The sequence below is a fragment of the Ciona robusta genome, chromosome 11 (assembly GCF_009617815.1).
Source record: "Ciona robusta chromosome 11, ASM961781v2".
Lineage (NCBI taxonomy): Eukaryota > Metazoa > Chordata > Ascidiacea > Phlebobranchia > Cionidae > Ciona > Ciona robusta.
In genome coordinates this window covers 4,902,248-4,920,505 of record NC_143245.1, presented here as the reverse complement: position 1 = coordinate 4,920,505, position 18,258 = coordinate 4,902,248, and the positions used below count along the sequence as shown (strand labels likewise).

The window sequence follows — 18,258 nt, the reverse complement described above, 5'->3', positions numbered from 1 at the left end:
AGCTCAGGTTACTTTTATCATAGATCTACGGTTATCTTTGAGCTATAGTAGTGTTGAGGTTAAAATGCTGAAAATAGATCTTTACAGAAAAGGCGGTTTACAAACATTGTAAACTATAGTAAACAAAGAATATTTAAAGTATAATAGAACTGCATCAACACCCAATTCTTAAAGCAGCATGTAACACGAGTCTGCTAAATATAAATAGAGTTGTATCGGCTGTCTTTGACAGCCTATTCCAATAGTGTACGACAAGTCGATAACCGACAATGCATCCTACTCTGAATAAAGCCAATCGGCTCCGTAACGATTTAGGGATGATAAAAGTCAAGGTTGCCAATCTCTGAAAAGATCTAAATGTCATCAGTCCTACTGTAAGGTTGTTTTATTTGAAAGAACTCTTTGCTGTCGTTTCTCGACCTTCTAACGTTCATGAAATATTTAGAACCATTGCGCGAGATGTCATCAGCAGCAGTGCGCCGCCATTGTCTGTAAACAATCGCCGCCATGAGCAAGCAATCGACGAACAAAATTAAGTTGCAACCTTTGCCAGCAGGTAAGCGTATTTTACTTTTTATAACCGCTGTGTAAAGTTAGAAGAATAAGTAGGGTGTGTTACTTGTATTGACTTCATCAAACATAAAATATTGTGTGAATCTTCACAGTCCACGCAGGTATCAAGAAATCGGCGATTAAAGTTTCCAGAATGGAATCTCATCAAAACAGTCCAACAAGGTAGGTGAAGTACCGAAAGTTCGACAATGTTTTGAATTTACCTGTAACTGTACATTAGCCCGCTTTGCTGTTTGATAACTGTATACCAGTTCTACTATCCGTTTTACGACTTGAATACATACGGATAGTTACTTCTTGTTTTAGTATAAAAGTAAACGTCGAATGCTTTGTTTTCAGACTTCCGCCGCTCACGAACATCGCGGTTAATGTGACGTCATCTGTTACGTCATTAACGCTTGCGCCATCAGGGCGACAGCCCCTGAAACCAATGACGTCACTGCAAACAAATCTTGGCAGCAGAATTTCTGATAAAACAGTAAAGTCTACGTCATCTGTGACGTATTCTTTTCCACCGATGACGTCACAATCGGATCAACACGTACGAAGACCAAAGAAACTGAGACGAATTAAGAAACACTACAGCGATTTGTACAAAGCCGGAGATCTGTCTTTGCTGCCGAAAAATTTCGACATAAATGGATGAATAAAAAAAAACTGCTTGCATATATTTTACCGCGTACCAATTTCTTATCTGTAGGACTTCAAGGATTAATTACAAACAGCCTTACACCTTACAGTGCTTGAGCCCAGCGACGTTCCTCGAGCAGTAGCAGATAATCGAACCTTATTACTTTTTATCTCTTGCTTTTAAAAAGCTGGCTCATATTTTGGCCACTATTTTTTGATGTGCATTTTAGAGTAAACATGGAATTAAATTTAAGCGACAATGAAGAACACTCGCCGTTTAAACGTAAGCTGAATAGAAATGTTAAGTTGAAGACCAGCGTTACCAATTCAATATAGCTGCACAAATCATTAGTTAGGTTGTGAAGGTTGTGTTAAGTTAACTCAAATGTATACAGTGTATATGTATGCTACTAATGAGGAAAACTAAGGCTTAAGTGAAGATGTATATGGTAGGGTGGGAAAGTGGTTAGAAAAAGATAGGACACCTTGTTTTTCATTTTCTAGTCCTATTACGCAGTAAACAAAGAACATTCAATGAATCATAAGACAGTTTCCTCACGACTTTCAAGTTTCATACCCCGTTGTTAGTTGTTTAAAACACGATTAGGGTGTTTGGATATTATGTGCCAAAGGTGTCCCGTCTTCCATCACCCTACTATATGTGTATAAATATAGGCCCAACCTACGGGAGATGTCAACCTAAATAAGTCGCAACATTTGTTAAATTAACTTGACAATATGCACCTAAAACACTTTTCCGTACCTGCTTTCTGCAGTTCGAAGATTCCTGACCCCACTTGGACAGTTTCGGCCTCGTAGATTTTCTTCGCCCCTACCAAAAAAGCTGCATTTATTTGATGACGTCGCCGATGCTAAGCCACGTGATGAAAGCTGTTCCACGCTTTTCGATTCCGGAATTGGATCCACATTTGCAGATTATGATGCACCAGACAAGCCGCGGCAGTGTCCGCCGTCGATAACTTGGAGTACAAATGACGAAAATATTCTGACGTCATCCGCTGGAAACGATGATGAAATTGCACGAAATCTAACCAAGCTTGCGCTGCAGTTTCAGAAATACACGCCCAGTGGAAAGCAATGGCACCAACCAGCACTGAAGCAACGCAAGCAAACAACACCGCACCATTTCGAAACTGAGTAAGGGAAAATACCATTTCTCAATAACCTCCGGCATACAAGTGTTTTTTCATGCAGAAGTGGTAAATATGATGACAAAACCGAATACTTTACGCCGGGGATTAAATCGACAGATTTCGTCACCGGCGATGACAACAGTTTTGACGCAGATTTCAGTGCGGTCGTCGGATCAGGTAAATCAATTCAATATAAAAGGAAATTGCTAACAGTAGAAACTACAATTTTATTTTGATTTATCACCGCAGCTTCAAAGCGGAAGAATGCTTCGTCAAAGTTCAAGACAAAGCCTTGTACTACATACTACACGATTGGCACTTGCCCCTATGGCGATAAATGCAACTTTTATCACACGGAAGACGAAAAAAATTCAACAAGAGTTAAAACCCGCCTCTGCAAGTCATGGAACTCTAGTGGGGCGTGCGAGTACGGCGAAAGATGCGACTTTGCACATGGTAAGAAATTGTAAAAGTTAGTTTTTTGGGTATTATAGTTCTCACGTCATTTGTCTGATATAGACATGTCTCATACATTAATGTGTCAGTGCTTACTAACTGGCTACATATTTAAAAATGTAACTTCAGCAGTTCATTAGCATCAGCAGCACTAAAATGTTTATATTATAAATGCCGTTTACGATACTTGTACCCCACGTAATAACATACCAAGTCGTAATAATCTTCTTGTTCTGTAGGAAGCGAAGAGCTTGTTGTTAAATATAAGACACGGATGTGCAAAATCTTTCAAGCGACTGGTCGATGTCCGTACGGCACCCAATGCACTTTTGCACATTATGAACGAGAAAAACGTAAGGACATCTCAACAGTGTACAAGTTTAAGACTGAGATGTGTCAACTGTAAGTAATATTTATTCCAAAAGTGTAACTGCACTATTTTGCTTTCTTATAAATTAAACACCTTTAGATGGCTGAACAACAAATGCGTATTTGGGGCTGCATGCCATTTTGCTCACGGGGCTGAAGAAATGAAAATTCCTCTCGAGTCGAACGAAAACTGATCAAGATTTATGCACTTTATCACTTCACCTATTGAATCACCTGCGTGCCTTCACTGTGTTGTGTTTTTCCTCTTTGAGTGTTGTTTGTTTTTCTTGTTACATTGTTTTCACAATGCTTTGGCGTGTGTTTTAGTTAAGTTTCTTCAAACTTAAACCGAAGAGGTTTTAATCTCTTTGCTTAAACAGTTGTCCTTTTGGTACAAAAAGTGTACGTAAGTTTTTCTACCTAATTATTTCTCTAATGAATAAGAGCGCTTTTTATTTTCCAATTATAATATTTGCCGTGCATATTAAACCATAGTTTAATAAAGAAGTGTATTATTAAACTATGATTAAACTAAGATTGCTTGTCGTAAGCATCAGAAATATAGCGATTAACGATTTCGGGGACGAAATCATATTTAATTTGTGACGTCATGTATATATTGATTTCTATTGCACCCGCCAAATTTTCATTTTTGTTTTGTTTCTTAAATATTTGTAAAGTTCAAGCTTTTTCGCTTTTGCGTTTCATTTTTTTGTATGAGTGGATTTCTAAAAAAACATTAAATTACACAACTGCCTAAATTATGAAGTCGGAAATATCAGTTGATAAAGGAGCAGTTGGGGATGGGTTGGATAGTCAAGTAAATTCGGTACGTCATTCAATTGTATTTAAAGCAGCTATCTTTTTGTTTTCTGGCTAATATATGTGTTTGGAATAATATGGCAATAAACCGTGAAATAATGTGTATGGAGTGTTTATGTGAATCAGTTTACTGGCATATAATCAATAATAGTCCCCTACATTAAACCATATTATTATTAATGCACCGGAAAATGTGTGCGAATTGCAGAAAGTACTTTTCAGATAATAATAATAAAAAACGTTAAACAATTTTATTTCTGCTAAAATTTTATATTCTAATCTAAAGATAAAAAGTAAATAAGACTGGGTTACTGTTGTAATTTTTCATGTGTGGTCTGTTACCTCGTACCAGTAGAGTAGGCAGTAATCCTTCAGCTGGAAAAAAATTAGACGGCGGGTGCTGGGTATCACTATCAGTGAGACCTAAGAAACATTTTTAGACCAAAAATTTTACTGGTCACCAGCTAAAGGATTTCCTATGGTCCTGTATCAGCAGGTGTATGCATGGCTGAGTAAAGTGGCCCCTGATTGCATGACTGATGATTTTGAGCTCAATCAAGAAGCAATATCATATCTGCATGAATGGATTGAATTGGAAAAGCATGAAAAAATGACTTCTGACAAGTTGGAGCAAACAATAGCAAGGGAAATTGTTGAACACCGTGCAGAAAGTAAGTGGTTATAGTTATTAGGATATGAATTATGGTTAGTGTTATTCAAGGTAACCAAACTTATTGTTAATGGTGGGGCAAAACCAAATTTTTATCACTGCTTTAGAGTTTTAATCATTTTGATATTTTTGTACATAAATGTTTTTAGGTGCCTCGTATTGATCCTTGGGTGTTCTGCAACTGATTGATATAATTTTGTCTTATTTATTCGACCATAAGTGTGTTTACCTATAAATTTTTACGAATTCTAATATGATTTTGACATGTTTTTGTTTCCATAGGTCAAAGACTAGGAAAAATTTTAAGTTTTGTTGGTCTACAACCTTGTGATTTGTCACCAAAAGCTACAGTTTCCTTAAAAACACTAACAGAATGTGCCACGCATCTTGATGTGTTGGTACCAAATGAAGTTTTCTTAACAAGCGCTCTAAGTGAATTCTCACTATCACTTGATAAGAAAGAAATGCAAATTGCTGAGCGAGAAAATCTGCAGGAAGATTTGCAAGAAGGGATTGCTGAAATTAAAGTTTTGAATAATACATTACAAAGGTAGCTACAATTGCTAGGATATTTTGTGTTACAGTTTTTTGGTGAAAATATATGATAGTATAGTAGGGTGGGGTATCCAGGACATATTTAGCACATAATATCCAAAAGTTTTGATCGTATTTTAAACAATTAACAAGGGTCTATGGGAGTTGTGAGGATATGTTTAAAATCGTGAGAATATGTTTAAAATAAAATTCTTTAAAAGTTTTTTGTTTACTACCAAATTAGACGAGAAAATAGAATGAACAGGTGTCCCATGTTTTCCCACCCCACTATATTTAATATATTTATAATATATACATATTTATATACATATATGTTGAAAACAAATTAATATAAAATCTATTATAAATCTATGAGTTAGTCAACCTACTCAACTGAAAGCAGGTTCAAACTGTTAAAATCATTTCAGTGTTTTGAACTTTTATTCCATGTGAATAGTAGTGTAAGTCTAATGTGATTCTGTTTAATTTAGGAGACCTGCTTTAAAAGTTTGTAGGCTATTAGTTAAATATACCAACTACTATTGTGTAAACTATAACCTATGCTCGGTATTAGTAAACAAAATTAAAATTTATAATGTTCATAATATATGAGTTTTTACTTTTTATGATCAGCGAACTTGTTGAGCTAAACGAAAAGCTAAACGATGAAATGAAAAATGCAGAATTTCTTGCAAAAAGAACGAAAGTTTATCAAGCAAAAAACATGGAATACCAAAAAACTATACAGAGGTAAGTAAACTAGGCTTATTATTTATTCATCTCAAATGCTTTTTTAAGTATTGACACATGAATACATGGTAGTCTTCTGATTTATATATATGCGTATATTGACCCATTATTGGTTAAGCTGTATTAAAATCAGCTTTAAGTTGTGTAGTTAATTTTCTATTAAAAACCTGCATGGTCAATCTGACTTATGTTATGAACATCAATAAAAATTACAGCAAGAAATTTTAGTGACCATTGTTAACTGGCTGTATGCTGTTTAGCAATATGTTAACATTGACTGGTAATATATGGCGCCGTGGCGTAGTAGTTAGCGCGCCTGGGTTCAAGGCTCGTCGCTGCTACCATTGTGGGCGTATGTGTCCTTGGGCAAGACACTTAACGGCAATTGCTCCAACCCAGTGGTCACTAATGGGTTGTCCAAATTAACAGCAATTTATAAAAAAATAAAAAAAATCTCAAAAAAATTATTACCCACAAAGTAAAATACATGGTAACTCGTAAGCTGGCACGAGGTGTATCAACACCTGTGTTATAACGACTGTCGTTTTCCGGCCAAGCGAGGATAAAGTAAGTTACATTCATTCATTCATTCATTCATATACCAATTTTACTTAGATTGAGTCAGGAGTTTAAGTCCCTTGGTTTTCGGAGCGAAATTTCTCATGAGGAGTTGGTGAAGAGAGGAGACGAAATTAAGGATCTGCAAGAAAAGTTAAAACCTCTCCGTCTTTATCTCGACTCCTTCCAAAATCTTCCCGCCGTGAGGATTTATTAAATTTTAAATTTTTTCATTAGTGCTTATAGACGAAAAGTTTTCTGTATGTTTTTGATATTTTCTTTTTCTGTATGTTTCTGATAAGAAAACAAAAAAAACACATGAGTGTTCTGTGTTTTTCGAAAAAAAAATCAAAAAACAAGAGTTTTCTGTATGTTTTTTAAAGGAAAACAAAACAAAAAGTTACATCAATTTTTAGTATGTTTTTGAAATGAAAACAAACAAAAAATCACAAGAGTTTTTAGTATGTTTTTGATATAAAAGAACCGAAGGGCCAAGGATTGTTCTATATGTTTTTATTGTGAAATATCAGTTTGCTTTCTTGTGTAGATATGTTAGCTTTTGCTTTTTGAATTCGCATGGCTATTGCTGTACATGTCCCACTGAATTAGAACATTAGGTGTATAAAACTCTATTGACCATTTATCATATTTGCAGCTGTGTTTGCCGTGACAATCCAAGCATTTTTCTTAAGTGTACATTTTTTCTCTATATTTTCATTAAGTGCACATTTAAAAATAACCTTTTTTCGCAGGATTTAACCAAAGCCCGTTTAAAATTGCATGAAGAAACTCAAAATCTATCCGAACTTGAGGATACGTTAAACAACACCATTATTAACCTAAACGGATAACAAACTTGGTATGTCAGTATGTCAGTATAATTGTTTTTTACCCTCAATAGGTATTTTTCAACTTATTTCTTTAGTTTTATTCTGCAGAGCTGAATCAGTGGATTTCGAGTGGAGTTGCTGAAATATCCATGCTTTGTGTTACATTGTACTGCTTGGGAAATAGGAATGTAAACACTCCATAATGCGGTAACTGCTGTTCGGTTGGACTGACAGAATGTTTCTGCATCTTCTTTCTCAGTGAAAAAAACGCAAGTCGATTTTGGATGGCATTTCGGGGTTACCATTAAAGTCCTATTTAGCTCTACATATTTATCTGGGACATCATTGTTGATCTGTATGATGACTCTCTACTGGCGGTAGTTGCTATTATAAAAACACATTATAAATGGATGCTTACTTTCAAGTTAAGAAATTGATGTTGAAACATTCAGTATTTTTTGCGAAACATTTGATTACTTAACAGCACAGCATAAAATAGAGAAAAAATGTTTTTTCTTTGACTTTTGGTGTAAAAACTTCAGATCTTCTTTAACTTGATGTGGATTCCATTAAGTGATTTAAGGACAATCATCGGCGACATTTTCGGATCAGGACATTGGTTGTCCACGTACAATTTGTACCTCAACAGCGTGCGTACCAGTACAGTCTTTAGCTCAGCCATGGCGAAATTTTGTCCGATACAGTTCCTGTAGAAAACTTATAATGAGTGAACCTTTTTTAAGTGGAAAAATATCTTTAGAAATACCTCGGGCCTGCAGAGAAAGGTAGGTAAGCGTACGGAGATCGCTTGGCGCAGTTTTCGGTCGAAAATCTGTACGGGTCAAAAACCTGAAAAGACAAAAGTATGTATAGAATATGATCGGGTAAGATGGAACACGTTTTCACTCTATTTTTATGTACAATTTGGTAGTAAACAAGAGTTATTTTCACTACTCCGAAAAAGCGTTGTTAAATGTTAAAAATTCGTTTAGGAAAAGCGATTTAGGTGCCAACGGCATCCCACCTTACTCCACAGTACTATCTCTTTATAATGTTAAACAAAAGCTGATATCTGCTATAAACATTAGCTAGGAACAAGTCTGAAGATTTTAGATCTGGCACATACCTTCGCGTCTTCCCAAACTTGTTCGTTACGATGAAGCGTCATGATCGGAATTCCGATGTTTAAAGGTGCGTCCACCACTCTGCTGCAGTCGGATTTAGGAAGCTGTAAATGTTTGTTTAGAAACATATCTGCTAATATTGATGGGGTAAAGTACAGTGGGGTAAGATGGAACACCTTTAGCACATCATATCCCAATATCCCGATCGTGTTTTAAACAATCAACAACGGCCTATAAGGAGTCTTGAGGATACGACTTTATATATTTTTAAATGTGCTTTGTTTACTACCAAATGGGGCGGAAAAATGGAATGAAAAGGAGTTCCATCTCCCCCCACCCTATTATACATTGTCTATTACCTGTTCATCGCCGACGTTGAATTGATCACGACCAAATCCTCGCGGAAATTTAACCGGTTGTTCAGTTCTTCTCGCAACTGCAAACACCGGTGGATAAAGTCGAAGTACTTCTTTTATAAACATCGTAACGAACGGCAGCTTTGATAGATCTTGCCTACATACAAATTTTACATGCTTTATTTCCGATTTTCAATAACGAACTGTCAATACTGATCTCACCATTCCAAGGCATCTTTTGATCCCACAACTTGTTCAATTTCTTCCCTACATTTTTCTTGATATTCCTCATTAGCTGCAAGACAATATAATGACCAAGCAATGCCGCTAGCCGTAGTGTCGTGACCTTCAAACAGAAAAGTGTCTACTTCGTCCCGTATTTCGCGCTCAGTTAAACCTTTCCCATCATCATCCTACAAACACAAAGCTTTAAGTTAAATGTTAAGTAAGTTCCTGCTTTCGCAGTTAAAGTTACCACCCACAGCTAAAGATGGCTATTCTGCAAAAGTGTATATAATAGGTTGGGGGAAGATGGGACACCTTTTCATTCTATTTTCTCGTCCCATTTGGTGGTAAACGAAGAACATTTAAATAATTATAAAACCGTATCCTTACGACTTTCGTTGACCGTTGTTAATTCTTTAAAACACGATCAGGATATTTGTATATTAAGTGCTAAAGGTGTCCCATCTTCCCCCACCCTATTATATAATAGGGCGGGGGAAGGGATGGAAAACTTAAGCACGCTTTGTCAATTAATAAAAAAATATGTCCCCCCCCCCGCCAAAAACGGTGTCCCATAGTAAGGTGGGGAAAGATGGTAAACTCAAGCATCCTTTGTCAAATATCTAAAAAAATAAACACTTTCCCATCTTGCCCCGTGTCCTAACTTACCCCACCCTACTATACCCACCCTTGTCAAAATCAACATATCCAGAAAGTCCAAGTATCTTCCATCTGATTTTCGCCAAGAAGTAATCTTTTCCAAATCTTCTTGCGTGAGATCTTCGTCGTCACTTCTACCTAAAATCTTTTTGTTTTCCTGACGGCGTTCCCGAATTACCTATAGTATCGATTGTGGGTTGAGTAGATATAATGGCTGTACCTGATGCAAAACAATACTGTGGTATAGGATATAGGATACAATTAGCACCTATACACCCCACTATTCCCGATCGTGTTTTTAACAAATAACAACGTTCTTTTATGAAGTCAGCTGTAAAGAATTTCTGTTTACTAACAAATTGAACGAGAAAAGAGAATGAAAACATGTCCCATTCCACCCCATCCTACTTAGATAATGAAAACTCACCCCGCCCTACTAACAGAATGAAAACATGTCCTATTCCACCCCATCCTACTTAGATAATGAAAACTCACCCCGCCCTACTAACAAAATGAAAACATGTCCCATTCCACCCTACCCTTTACTGTAGGTATTTAAAAAAAGCATAAAGAAGGTGCTATCTGCATGGGACAGCTAATGTGGCAACGTGTGGTATTTTTAAGCACGTATAAATGGCAAGTAGATTTACGTGACATTTACGCACAAATGTTTAACCCAATGATTGCTCATTTGCAAGGTTTACATAGCAGGTTTATTACCAACAAGTTACGAGTTGTGTATCACTCATGCTGTATAATACCAGTCGCGATCAGGCAAGATACATTTGAATTCTGTCAAGTACTTATACCGTCAATAATCATATACCTTTTCATCAAATTCGTGAATAAGTTTGGCCGCCGCTTTGAACTGCCGCCCACTTTTTGTCATCGCAAAAATCCAGTCAACGTGACAAAATGGATTGAAAATTCGTTTCATAGCAGTTGTGGTTAGGGTGAATACCGCGTCTGTATAAGTGTTGCTGTTCCTGTTTTAGAATTATATTTTACTAAGGTGTTTACCATATATGTGTACAGAATAGTGCTATGGGGTAAAATGGGACACTGTTAGCACATATTATCCAAATATCCTAATCTTGTTTTAAACAATTAACAACGGTCTGTGGGAGTTGTGACGATATACGGCTTAAATTCGTTGAATGTTATTTGTTTACTACCAAATGGAATGAGAAAATAGAATAAAAATGTGTCCCATCTTTCCCCACCCTACTATGTTTCACTTACGTGTTTACCGTACGTGTATAGTATATCGTAAAGGTTAATTATTTACCCTTCTTGTTGGCATTCCGTTTCACACGATATTGCACACTGCAGCATACTGTCCAGGGTCATCAGACTAACTGGCCTAAACACTTCTACCGTAGAACCGTCACATTTCCGCGACCACTTTTCTAACATTGTTTTGCAGCATGCATCGAAAACTTTAGTGTACCTGTGTATACGTTATTAACTATACTGCGCATTGCATGCAGCTAATAGTGTTGGGAAATACTGAACTGTTTTAATATGTCGAAATGAAAAGCTTTAGTAAGTAGATGGCGGTTTCTTCGCCACTTACTGCCGTGGCTAACCAGCAATCCGTCGCCAATCCATGGTTTGATGAATCTGTACGCCAAGTTGTCCTTCGGGTCTAAAATGGATAATAATTGTCTCATTAAATGATGAATGTAACTTACTTTATCCCCGCGCGGCGGGAAAACAACAGTCGTTATAACATTAGAGTTGTTTTGATTTTAAAATATTTACTTTAGAAAAAGGTAGGCACATAGGGCGATGCTTTGTTCTCCTTTATTAGGACACTAGTTTTCTTCCAATTCATATTCCATTGCTTACTGCCCTACTCAATATAAAATACATTGAGTATAGACTATATGCGTATTTACACGACTTCCATTCTACTTGTTTGTTATGGTCCTATTATATTATACTAGGGAATAGTGTTAGATTACAGTTACGCGCAAACATACGTTCAACGTTCAGTACAGGTCGCACTACATGCGGATGAAATACCATCAAGTACGCTAATGCTGGTCCAAACCACACCATTCCAAGTTTCGGGTATTTTTGTGTCTGTTCGCATGTTTTGAGGATAGTTTCTTCATTTGGTTGAAGCTGCGACAAATATCACAAAGTTTTTAGTTTATTCCTCCTGCTACAACAACAACTTAAGTCATTTGAGTCAATATTATTAGGAAATGCGAATTCGTCGCATACCACTGCAAACAGAATTAAACGACAGAGCATTGGGTAAAACGCGACCAAGTATAGGCATACAAATGTAGTAATACAATTGACGATTTTATTTTACAAATGTAAAATTGTTTATGCTAACATTGTGTAGGTATATAGCCTACACAGCACAGCCTCATACATCAGTGTTCTTATATAGCAGTTACCAGATTTAGGTGACCAAACAACCAATGTGGCTGCGGGCCATCAATTTCCTTCGTGAGCTCTTTGCGTATGCGCCTTTCTTTCAAAAATCTACCAATTAACTTTCGAGACTTGTACAAAAACACTACCACACAAACCGCTCCAATACTGTACAAACTTAAGCTGAATTCTAAATAATCCGGTAACAGCATAGCAGCGTATCTACAACGGCGGTATCACGAATCGAATAGCAAAAGGCGCACCGTGTTTTCGCTGGTTGACCCATATTGGTAAACAAACTTACTCAGCGTCATTAGGTTCACATTATTGCCGAGTAGGCCCACGCTAGGTCGCTTTAAACTTTCCCTGCTGACTGCACCATTTCTAAGCTGGCCTAATAAGCAGTTTAGAAACGTTAAAATATCCAGCCACATTTGCTTGGTGGTTTATACCTACAGATACTTGCAAGTCGAATTCGTGATTTAATTATTAAATTAAAGTTGCCATTTGTTTTATGAGACGTGCTATTTTTTGTTGTCGCACCTTGAAACTATAGTATACCAGAGTGACACTTTAGTACTACGTTAAAACTGATGCAGTGTTTTTTTTTCAGAGCAGTGCTTTACCATACAGCATATTAATTTATATTTCATGTGAAACATTAAAATAAGAGGTCATATCCTGCATCCTGAATGTCAATACGCATTCAAGAATGATTATAGGCGTGAGTCATTCTTATACAACGCAACTGTTTCGATAAACCGTAGATCAAACTAATTGGACAACACAGCAATATTCCAAAAATATATTAACCTGCTGTGGTTTCGCTTGACTGAATAACAGTATACGGTCTCGACCGTGTCAGAAGACACCTTAAACAAACCGATTGAAGCGTATGGTTACTGATACTTTGCGTCGCACCGCTATGGTACTATTGACATATTACACTCAGAGTAGTGCAGACGTATAATAGTAGCTGTTTGGAATGTAAATATGACTAAATTGTTTACCAATTTTAGGAAAAGTATGTTTAACTAGCAGCTAAGAGCAGAATTCTTTAAGGTAGCAATGTTATAAAATTAATATCAGAGGTTAATATCTGACTTAATGCGTTAAGAGTATATTGTGATTTCCTATTTCCCGAGTACAGCAATTCACTTGATTGTACAGTACAGTTATGGAGGAATTCGAATCACCGATAGTTATAGACAATGGTTCGATTACTTGCAAAGCTGGTTTTGCGGGCGATGATAAATTGCGGTGTGAAGTTCCGTGTTTAGTAGGCCAACCAGGACATACAGTAAGTCACGACCATTTCGCTAAATAGTATATATAGTAGGGTGGGGAAAGACGGGACACCTTTAGCACTTAATACCCAAATACCCTAATCGTTGTTTCGTGGTTTAAACAATTAACAGCGGTCTATGGGAGTCGGTTTTCATAATTCTTTTTCTTTAAATGCTTTTTTGTTTACTACTAAATGGAACCAGAAAATGGAATAAATAGGTGTCCCATCTCCACCACCTTGCTATATAACTGTTTAATTGCGCATATGTGAAGTATTACTACTGTCAATGTTGTTTTAACGAATCTGCTACGAATCATATATTGTACTACCATTACTAATGTGGTAGCCTAATAGGCCAACTGTTGCCTAACTTCCATATTCTGTAAAATGCCTCGCTTTATTACCTTCCCTTATATAATAGTGCGGGGGGGAATGGGGCACCTTTAGCATATGCAAATATTCTAATCGGGTTTAAACAATTAACAACGGTCTATGGGGGTCGTAAGCATACGGTTTTATAATTCTTTGTAAGATCTTTGTTTATTATTAAATGGGACGAAAAATAGAATGAAAAGGTTTTCCATCATTTCCACCCTATTATACAATGATTAACACGGTACATGACTTATACAGGGGGTAATGGTTGGCATGGGTCATCCACATGCTTACGTGGGGCAAGAAGCAATTGGCAAGCAGGGTACATCTTATCATTTTAACTGTCCAATTCAACGGGGTATTGTCACAAATTGGACTGAAATGGAAAAAGTTTGGCATCACGTGTTTTACAATGAGCTAAGAGTAGAGCCAGAGCATCACCACGTGCTGATTACAGATGCACCGTCGAATCCTATGGTATAAAAATTGTTTTTTAGCTTTTTTAGTAAATACTGTCAAGACTAATATATGTCGACAGGTGAACAGGGAAAAGATGACTGAGATTATGTTCGAAAGTTTTAACGTCCCTGGAATACACATTGCATTGGAGGCAATGTTGTCTCTTTACGCAGTAGATATTACGACCGGAATCGCGCTGTACAGTGGAGACGGCCTCACTTACACTATACCAGTTTATGAAGGTTTTGTTCTTAAAAAAGGCATTCAAAGGCTGGAAATGGCGGGCAGTGATATCACTGATAATTTAATGAAAAGCCTGAACCAGCGTGGGTATACTTTTCTCAATGCAGGTAAGTTGTGTTTCTGCATGTTAAAATACCAGCTTGTTAATGATAAAAAGCTTTATTGAAGAGTAGCAGAGCGATTGACCATCCGAAACATGAAAGAAAGTGTGTGTTATGTAAGCCAGGACCTCGAGCATGAATCTGCCACCTTTAACGACCAAACAAAGAAAGGTTACATTCTCCCAGATGGACGAGTACGGAATGCTCAATTTACCCTATACCTGAATGAATTAAAAATGTTTTGTTCAGGAGATATTTGCACAAAACGAGAGGTATCTCAGCCCAGAGGGCTTGTTCCAACCTAGTATGTTCGGACTGGATTGCCCCGGGATACAGAAATTATTACACAATTCAATCTTGAAATGCCCTGTTGATACCCGTCGTGATTTTTATTCAAATCTTGTTTTCTCGGGAGGATCAACTTTGTTTCCGGGTAAATTTATATAATAGGGTGGGGGAGACGGGACACCTTTGGCACATATTATCCAAATATCCTGGTCGTGTTTTAAACAACTAAGAACGGTCTATTGAAGTTAAGAAGATACGGTTTTATAATTCTATGAATGTTCTTTGATTATTTCAAATAGAACAAAAAATTAAATTAAAAGGCGCCCTATATTTCCAAACCCTAGTATATATACTACTAAAAATTCTTTTTACAGGAGTTTTTACTTTAACATTGAGAATAACTATCCATAAAAATATTACTGTAAATAGACAAACAATAACCCGAATCCCTTTATAATTCTCTACCATTTCAGGATTACCAGAAAGGCTGGAGAAAGAAATGACTGCACTTGCACCCGCTGGTATACATGTAAAAATAGTAGCTCCACCGGATAGAAAATACTGTGTTTGGGTTGGAGGTTCAATTATGGCGTCACTGAGCTCTTTCCCAAAAACCTGTGTTCAAAAACAAGAATATGAAGAAACAGGCCCTTCGATTGTTCATCGCAAATTTATGTGATAATTAAACTGTTAATGTGGATTGGAAATGATGAAGAAAAACAATATTGGATCAAATGGGAACAGCAGTCAGATTGCAAATATATTTTTATTAGAGCAAACTTTTGAAGGATTGCTATATAGTAGGATGGGGAAAGATTGCACATTTTTTATTCTATATTCTCGTATCATTCGTCAGACTCCCATAGATCGTTGTTAATTGTTTAAAACACTATAAGAAGATTTGGATATTATGTGCTAAATAGGTCCCACCTTCCCCCACCCTACTAAGTAGGATCAGGAAAGGTGGGGACAGCTTTTTATTATAATTTCTCGTCCAATTCGATAATAAACAAAGCACATTCAAAGAATTATGAAACCGTATTTTCACAACTTCCATAGACCGTTGTTGATTGTTAAAAACACAGGATATGTGGATATTATCAACTAAAGGTGTCCCGTCTTCTCCCACCCCACTATATGTTTGTAAATGCTGCACAAGTCGATATGTATTTTCTGATTCAATTTTGGATAAGTGTGAACTGCCCAATTGCCACTGTATTTTGCCGTATTTTAAACTAACAATGCGAATTCCGAGAATGCCTATATACAGACATTGTGAAAATGCACTACTTGACTCTAGGCTTTTTCAAATTATTATAAATTGGTCATATATTTCTACACTATGACAAATACGACTGTAATTAAAATGGTTTTAAATACACACAACACTTTTCAAAACAGGATGTTTCATTTCCTGCTCCAGTTTACTTTGTATTACAACACTTCATTATTTATAATACGTCTATTGTATATACTGTGACGGCAAAGTGAAACGTATACTGATCTGTGTATATTTATGGGAGTTTGTAATAACCAGGTATAAATTATATATATATATAAGTATAATATATTCAAATGCAATTAAAACGGCTAACAGAAAAGTATAAAGGGGGTGTTTAAAAACACTTTCGGTGGACAATGGATGGGCCGGACTCGTCGTATTCTTGTTTGCTGATCCACATCTGTTGGAAGGTGGAGAGTGAAGCAAGGATGGATCCTCCAATCCAGACGGAGTATTTCCTCTCTGGTGGGGCAATGATCTTAATCTTCATGGTTGGTGGTGCAAGAGCAGAAATTTCCTTTTGCATTCTGTCGGCGATTCCTAAAATAAAGGGAAACGTTCTAATAAATCCATTTCACATTTGTCGCTTTTAAATAAGCATACCAGGGAACATGGTGGAACCTCCAGAGAGAACGGTGTTGGCGTACAAGTCCTTACGGATGTCAACATCGCACTTCATGATGGAGTTGTAGGTGGTCTCGTGGATACCAGCAGATTCCATACCAATAAAGGCGGGTTGGAAAAGCGTTTCCGGGCAACGGAATCGTTCGTTTCCGATTGTAATTACCTTTATACGAAAAACATCAATTAAACAATAACTTATTAGCCGATAGAAAAAAAATTAATGTAAATATTTGTAACCAGCAGGCACCTGTCCGTCAGGAAGTTCGTAACTCTTTTCAAGTGAGCTGCTGCTGGCAGCGGTTTGCATTTCTTGCTCGAAGTCAAGAGCAACATAAGTAAGTTTTTCCTTCATGTCACGAACGATTTCTCGCTCGGCTGTTGAGTAAAAATAATCGTGATAGTTCCGCTCATAGGTTTTAGTATTCAAAACTTAAAATTAATCTGACATACCAGTGGTGGTGAAGGAATAACCTCTCTCGGTCAAGATCTTCATCAAGTAATCGGTAAGATCTCGTCCGGCCAAGTCAAGACGAATAATTGCATGGGGAAGGGCGTAACCCTCATAGATTGGGACGGTGTGGGAAACACCGTCTCCGCTGTCCAAAACGATACCGGTGGTACGACCAGAAGCGTACAATGAAAGCACGGCCTGGATGCCGACGTACATAGCGGGGGTGTTGAAGCTTTCAAACATGATTTGGGTCATCTTTTCACGGTTAGCCTGTTAACAAAATGTAATATCGTTGGTTTACAAAAAATTAAAAACCAGTGCGGATTATCTTCGTATGCTAAATTATTACTTACTTTTGGGTTAAGTGGGGCCTCAGTAAGGAGAACTGGGTGCTCTTCTGGTGCGACACGGAGTTCGTTGTAGAAAGTGTGATGCCAGATTTTTTCCATTTGGTCCCAATTGGTAACGATTCCGTGCTCAATTGGGTATTTCAGAGTAAGGATACCTCTCTTGCTCTGGGCTTCGTCTCCAACATAGGTATCTTTTTGTCCCATACCGACCATGACACCCTACAAATGTGTTCTAACTTAACCGTATGTTCCATCAGATTTTTTTAAATGCCTACCTGGTGACGGGGTTGTCCTACGATGGATGGGAAGACGGCACGTGGTGCGTCGTCTCCGGCGAAACCGGCCTTGCACATACCGGATCCATTGTCAACTACGAGTGCGGCAACATCTTCGTCCATGCTAAGTTTTCAATAGCTATTCGACTCAAAATAAATTATCCAAATAATTCACTATAGGTAAAAAAAAAACGGTTATATAACTCGCTTTAAAGCTTATTCTGATAAATACTTTTGTTTTTTGGCGCGCGTTCTGTTTTAAAGTACAACGCTTTACGGAATACAATGTTTTGAATTTTATTTTTTGTTACACTCAAAGTTACAGATTGAATTAAAACCACCAGATTTTTTACCAGTCTCAATGGCTTCGCACACAAACTGTATAACAATATTCTTCTGATGTTTTAGCATACGAGATTA

General features: G+C 37.0%; 5 protein-coding genes across 9 annotated transcripts; 3 read left to right on the top strand and 2 right to left on the bottom strand.

Annotated features, from left to right (window-relative positions):
* Positions 1-101: 101 nt before the first annotated feature.
* On the top strand, positions 102-4,107 carry LOC149728623 (uncharacterized). 2 transcript variants are annotated; one of them, XM_089888991.1, is made up of 9 exons: positions 102-374; positions 446-556; positions 675-735; positions 913-1,486; positions 1,980-2,361; positions 2,419-2,534; positions 2,607-2,813; positions 3,053-3,215; positions 3,283-4,107. In XM_089888991.1, the coding sequence occupies exons 4-9, from the start codon at positions 1,441-1,443 to the stop codon at positions 3,374-3,376; spliced, it is 1,008 nt and encodes a 335-aa protein (XP_089745117.1). In that variant the 5' UTR covers positions 102-374; positions 446-556; positions 675-735; positions 913-1,440; the 3' UTR covers positions 3,377-4,107. The 2 variants fall into 2 exon arrangements, with proteins under 2 accessions (XP_089745117.1, XP_089745118.1); XM_089888992.1 differs by lacking the exon at positions 102-374 and having other exon boundaries at positions 418-556; positions 666-735.
* On the top strand, positions 3,849-7,858 carry LOC149728622 (HAUS augmin-like complex subunit 1). Of its 4 annotated transcripts, none has more exons than XM_089888998.1 (7): positions 3,849-4,011; positions 4,501-4,675; positions 4,957-5,224; positions 5,842-5,958; positions 6,574-6,718; positions 7,269-7,375; positions 7,455-7,858. In XM_089888998.1, exons 1-6 carry the CDS (start codon positions 3,946-3,948, stop codon positions 7,365-7,367), a joined length of 870 nt encoding a protein of 289 aa, XP_089745124.1. In that variant the 5' UTR covers positions 3,849-3,945; the 3' UTR covers positions 7,368-7,375; positions 7,455-7,858. The 4 variants fall into 4 exon arrangements, with proteins under 4 accessions (XP_089745124.1, XP_089745123.1, XP_089745122.1 ...); XM_089888997.1 differs by having other exon boundaries at positions 7,442-7,858; XM_089888996.1 differs by having other exon boundaries at positions 3,866-4,011; positions 4,498-4,675.
* A 26-nt stretch (positions 7,859-7,884) lies between these two features.
* LOC149728621 (ultra-long-chain fatty acid omega-hydroxylase-like) lies at positions 7,885-12,430 on the bottom strand. Its single transcript, XM_089888980.1, has 11 exons — positions 12,126-12,430; positions 11,697-11,841; positions 11,227-11,359; positions 11,000-11,161; positions 10,538-10,697; positions 9,740-9,889; positions 9,049-9,239; positions 8,830-8,983; positions 8,473-8,574; positions 8,113-8,195; positions 7,885-8,053 (listed from the first exon to the last, which is right to left on the bottom strand). The coding sequence occupies exons 1-11, from the start codon at positions 12,312-12,314 to the stop codon at positions 7,885-7,887; spliced, it is 1,638 nt and encodes a 545-aa protein (XP_089745106.1). The 5' UTR covers positions 12,315-12,430.
* A 580-nt stretch (positions 12,431-13,010) lies between these two features.
* Positions 13,011-15,884, top strand: LOC149728620 (actin-1-like). The gene is made up of 6 exons (XM_089888989.1): positions 13,011-13,402; positions 14,024-14,242; positions 14,304-14,574; positions 14,641-14,762; positions 14,818-15,001; positions 15,330-15,884. The coding sequence occupies exons 1-6, from the start codon at positions 13,280-13,282 to the stop codon at positions 15,533-15,535; spliced, it is 1,125 nt and encodes a 374-aa protein (XP_089745115.1). The 5' UTR covers positions 13,011-13,279; the 3' UTR covers positions 15,536-15,884.
* Positions 15,885-16,245: 361 nt separating this feature from the next.
* On the bottom strand, positions 16,246-18,041 carry LOC149728619 (actin, non-muscle 6.2). Its single transcript, XM_089888986.1, has 6 exons — positions 17,839-18,041; positions 17,567-17,782; positions 17,213-17,483; positions 17,010-17,137; positions 16,742-16,925; positions 16,246-16,678 (listed from the first exon to the last, which is right to left on the bottom strand). Exons 1-6 carry the CDS (start codon positions 17,959-17,961, stop codon positions 16,473-16,475), a joined length of 1,128 nt encoding a protein of 375 aa, XP_089745112.1. The 5' UTR covers positions 17,962-18,041; the 3' UTR covers positions 16,246-16,472.
* Positions 18,042-18,258: the final 217 nt, after the last annotated feature.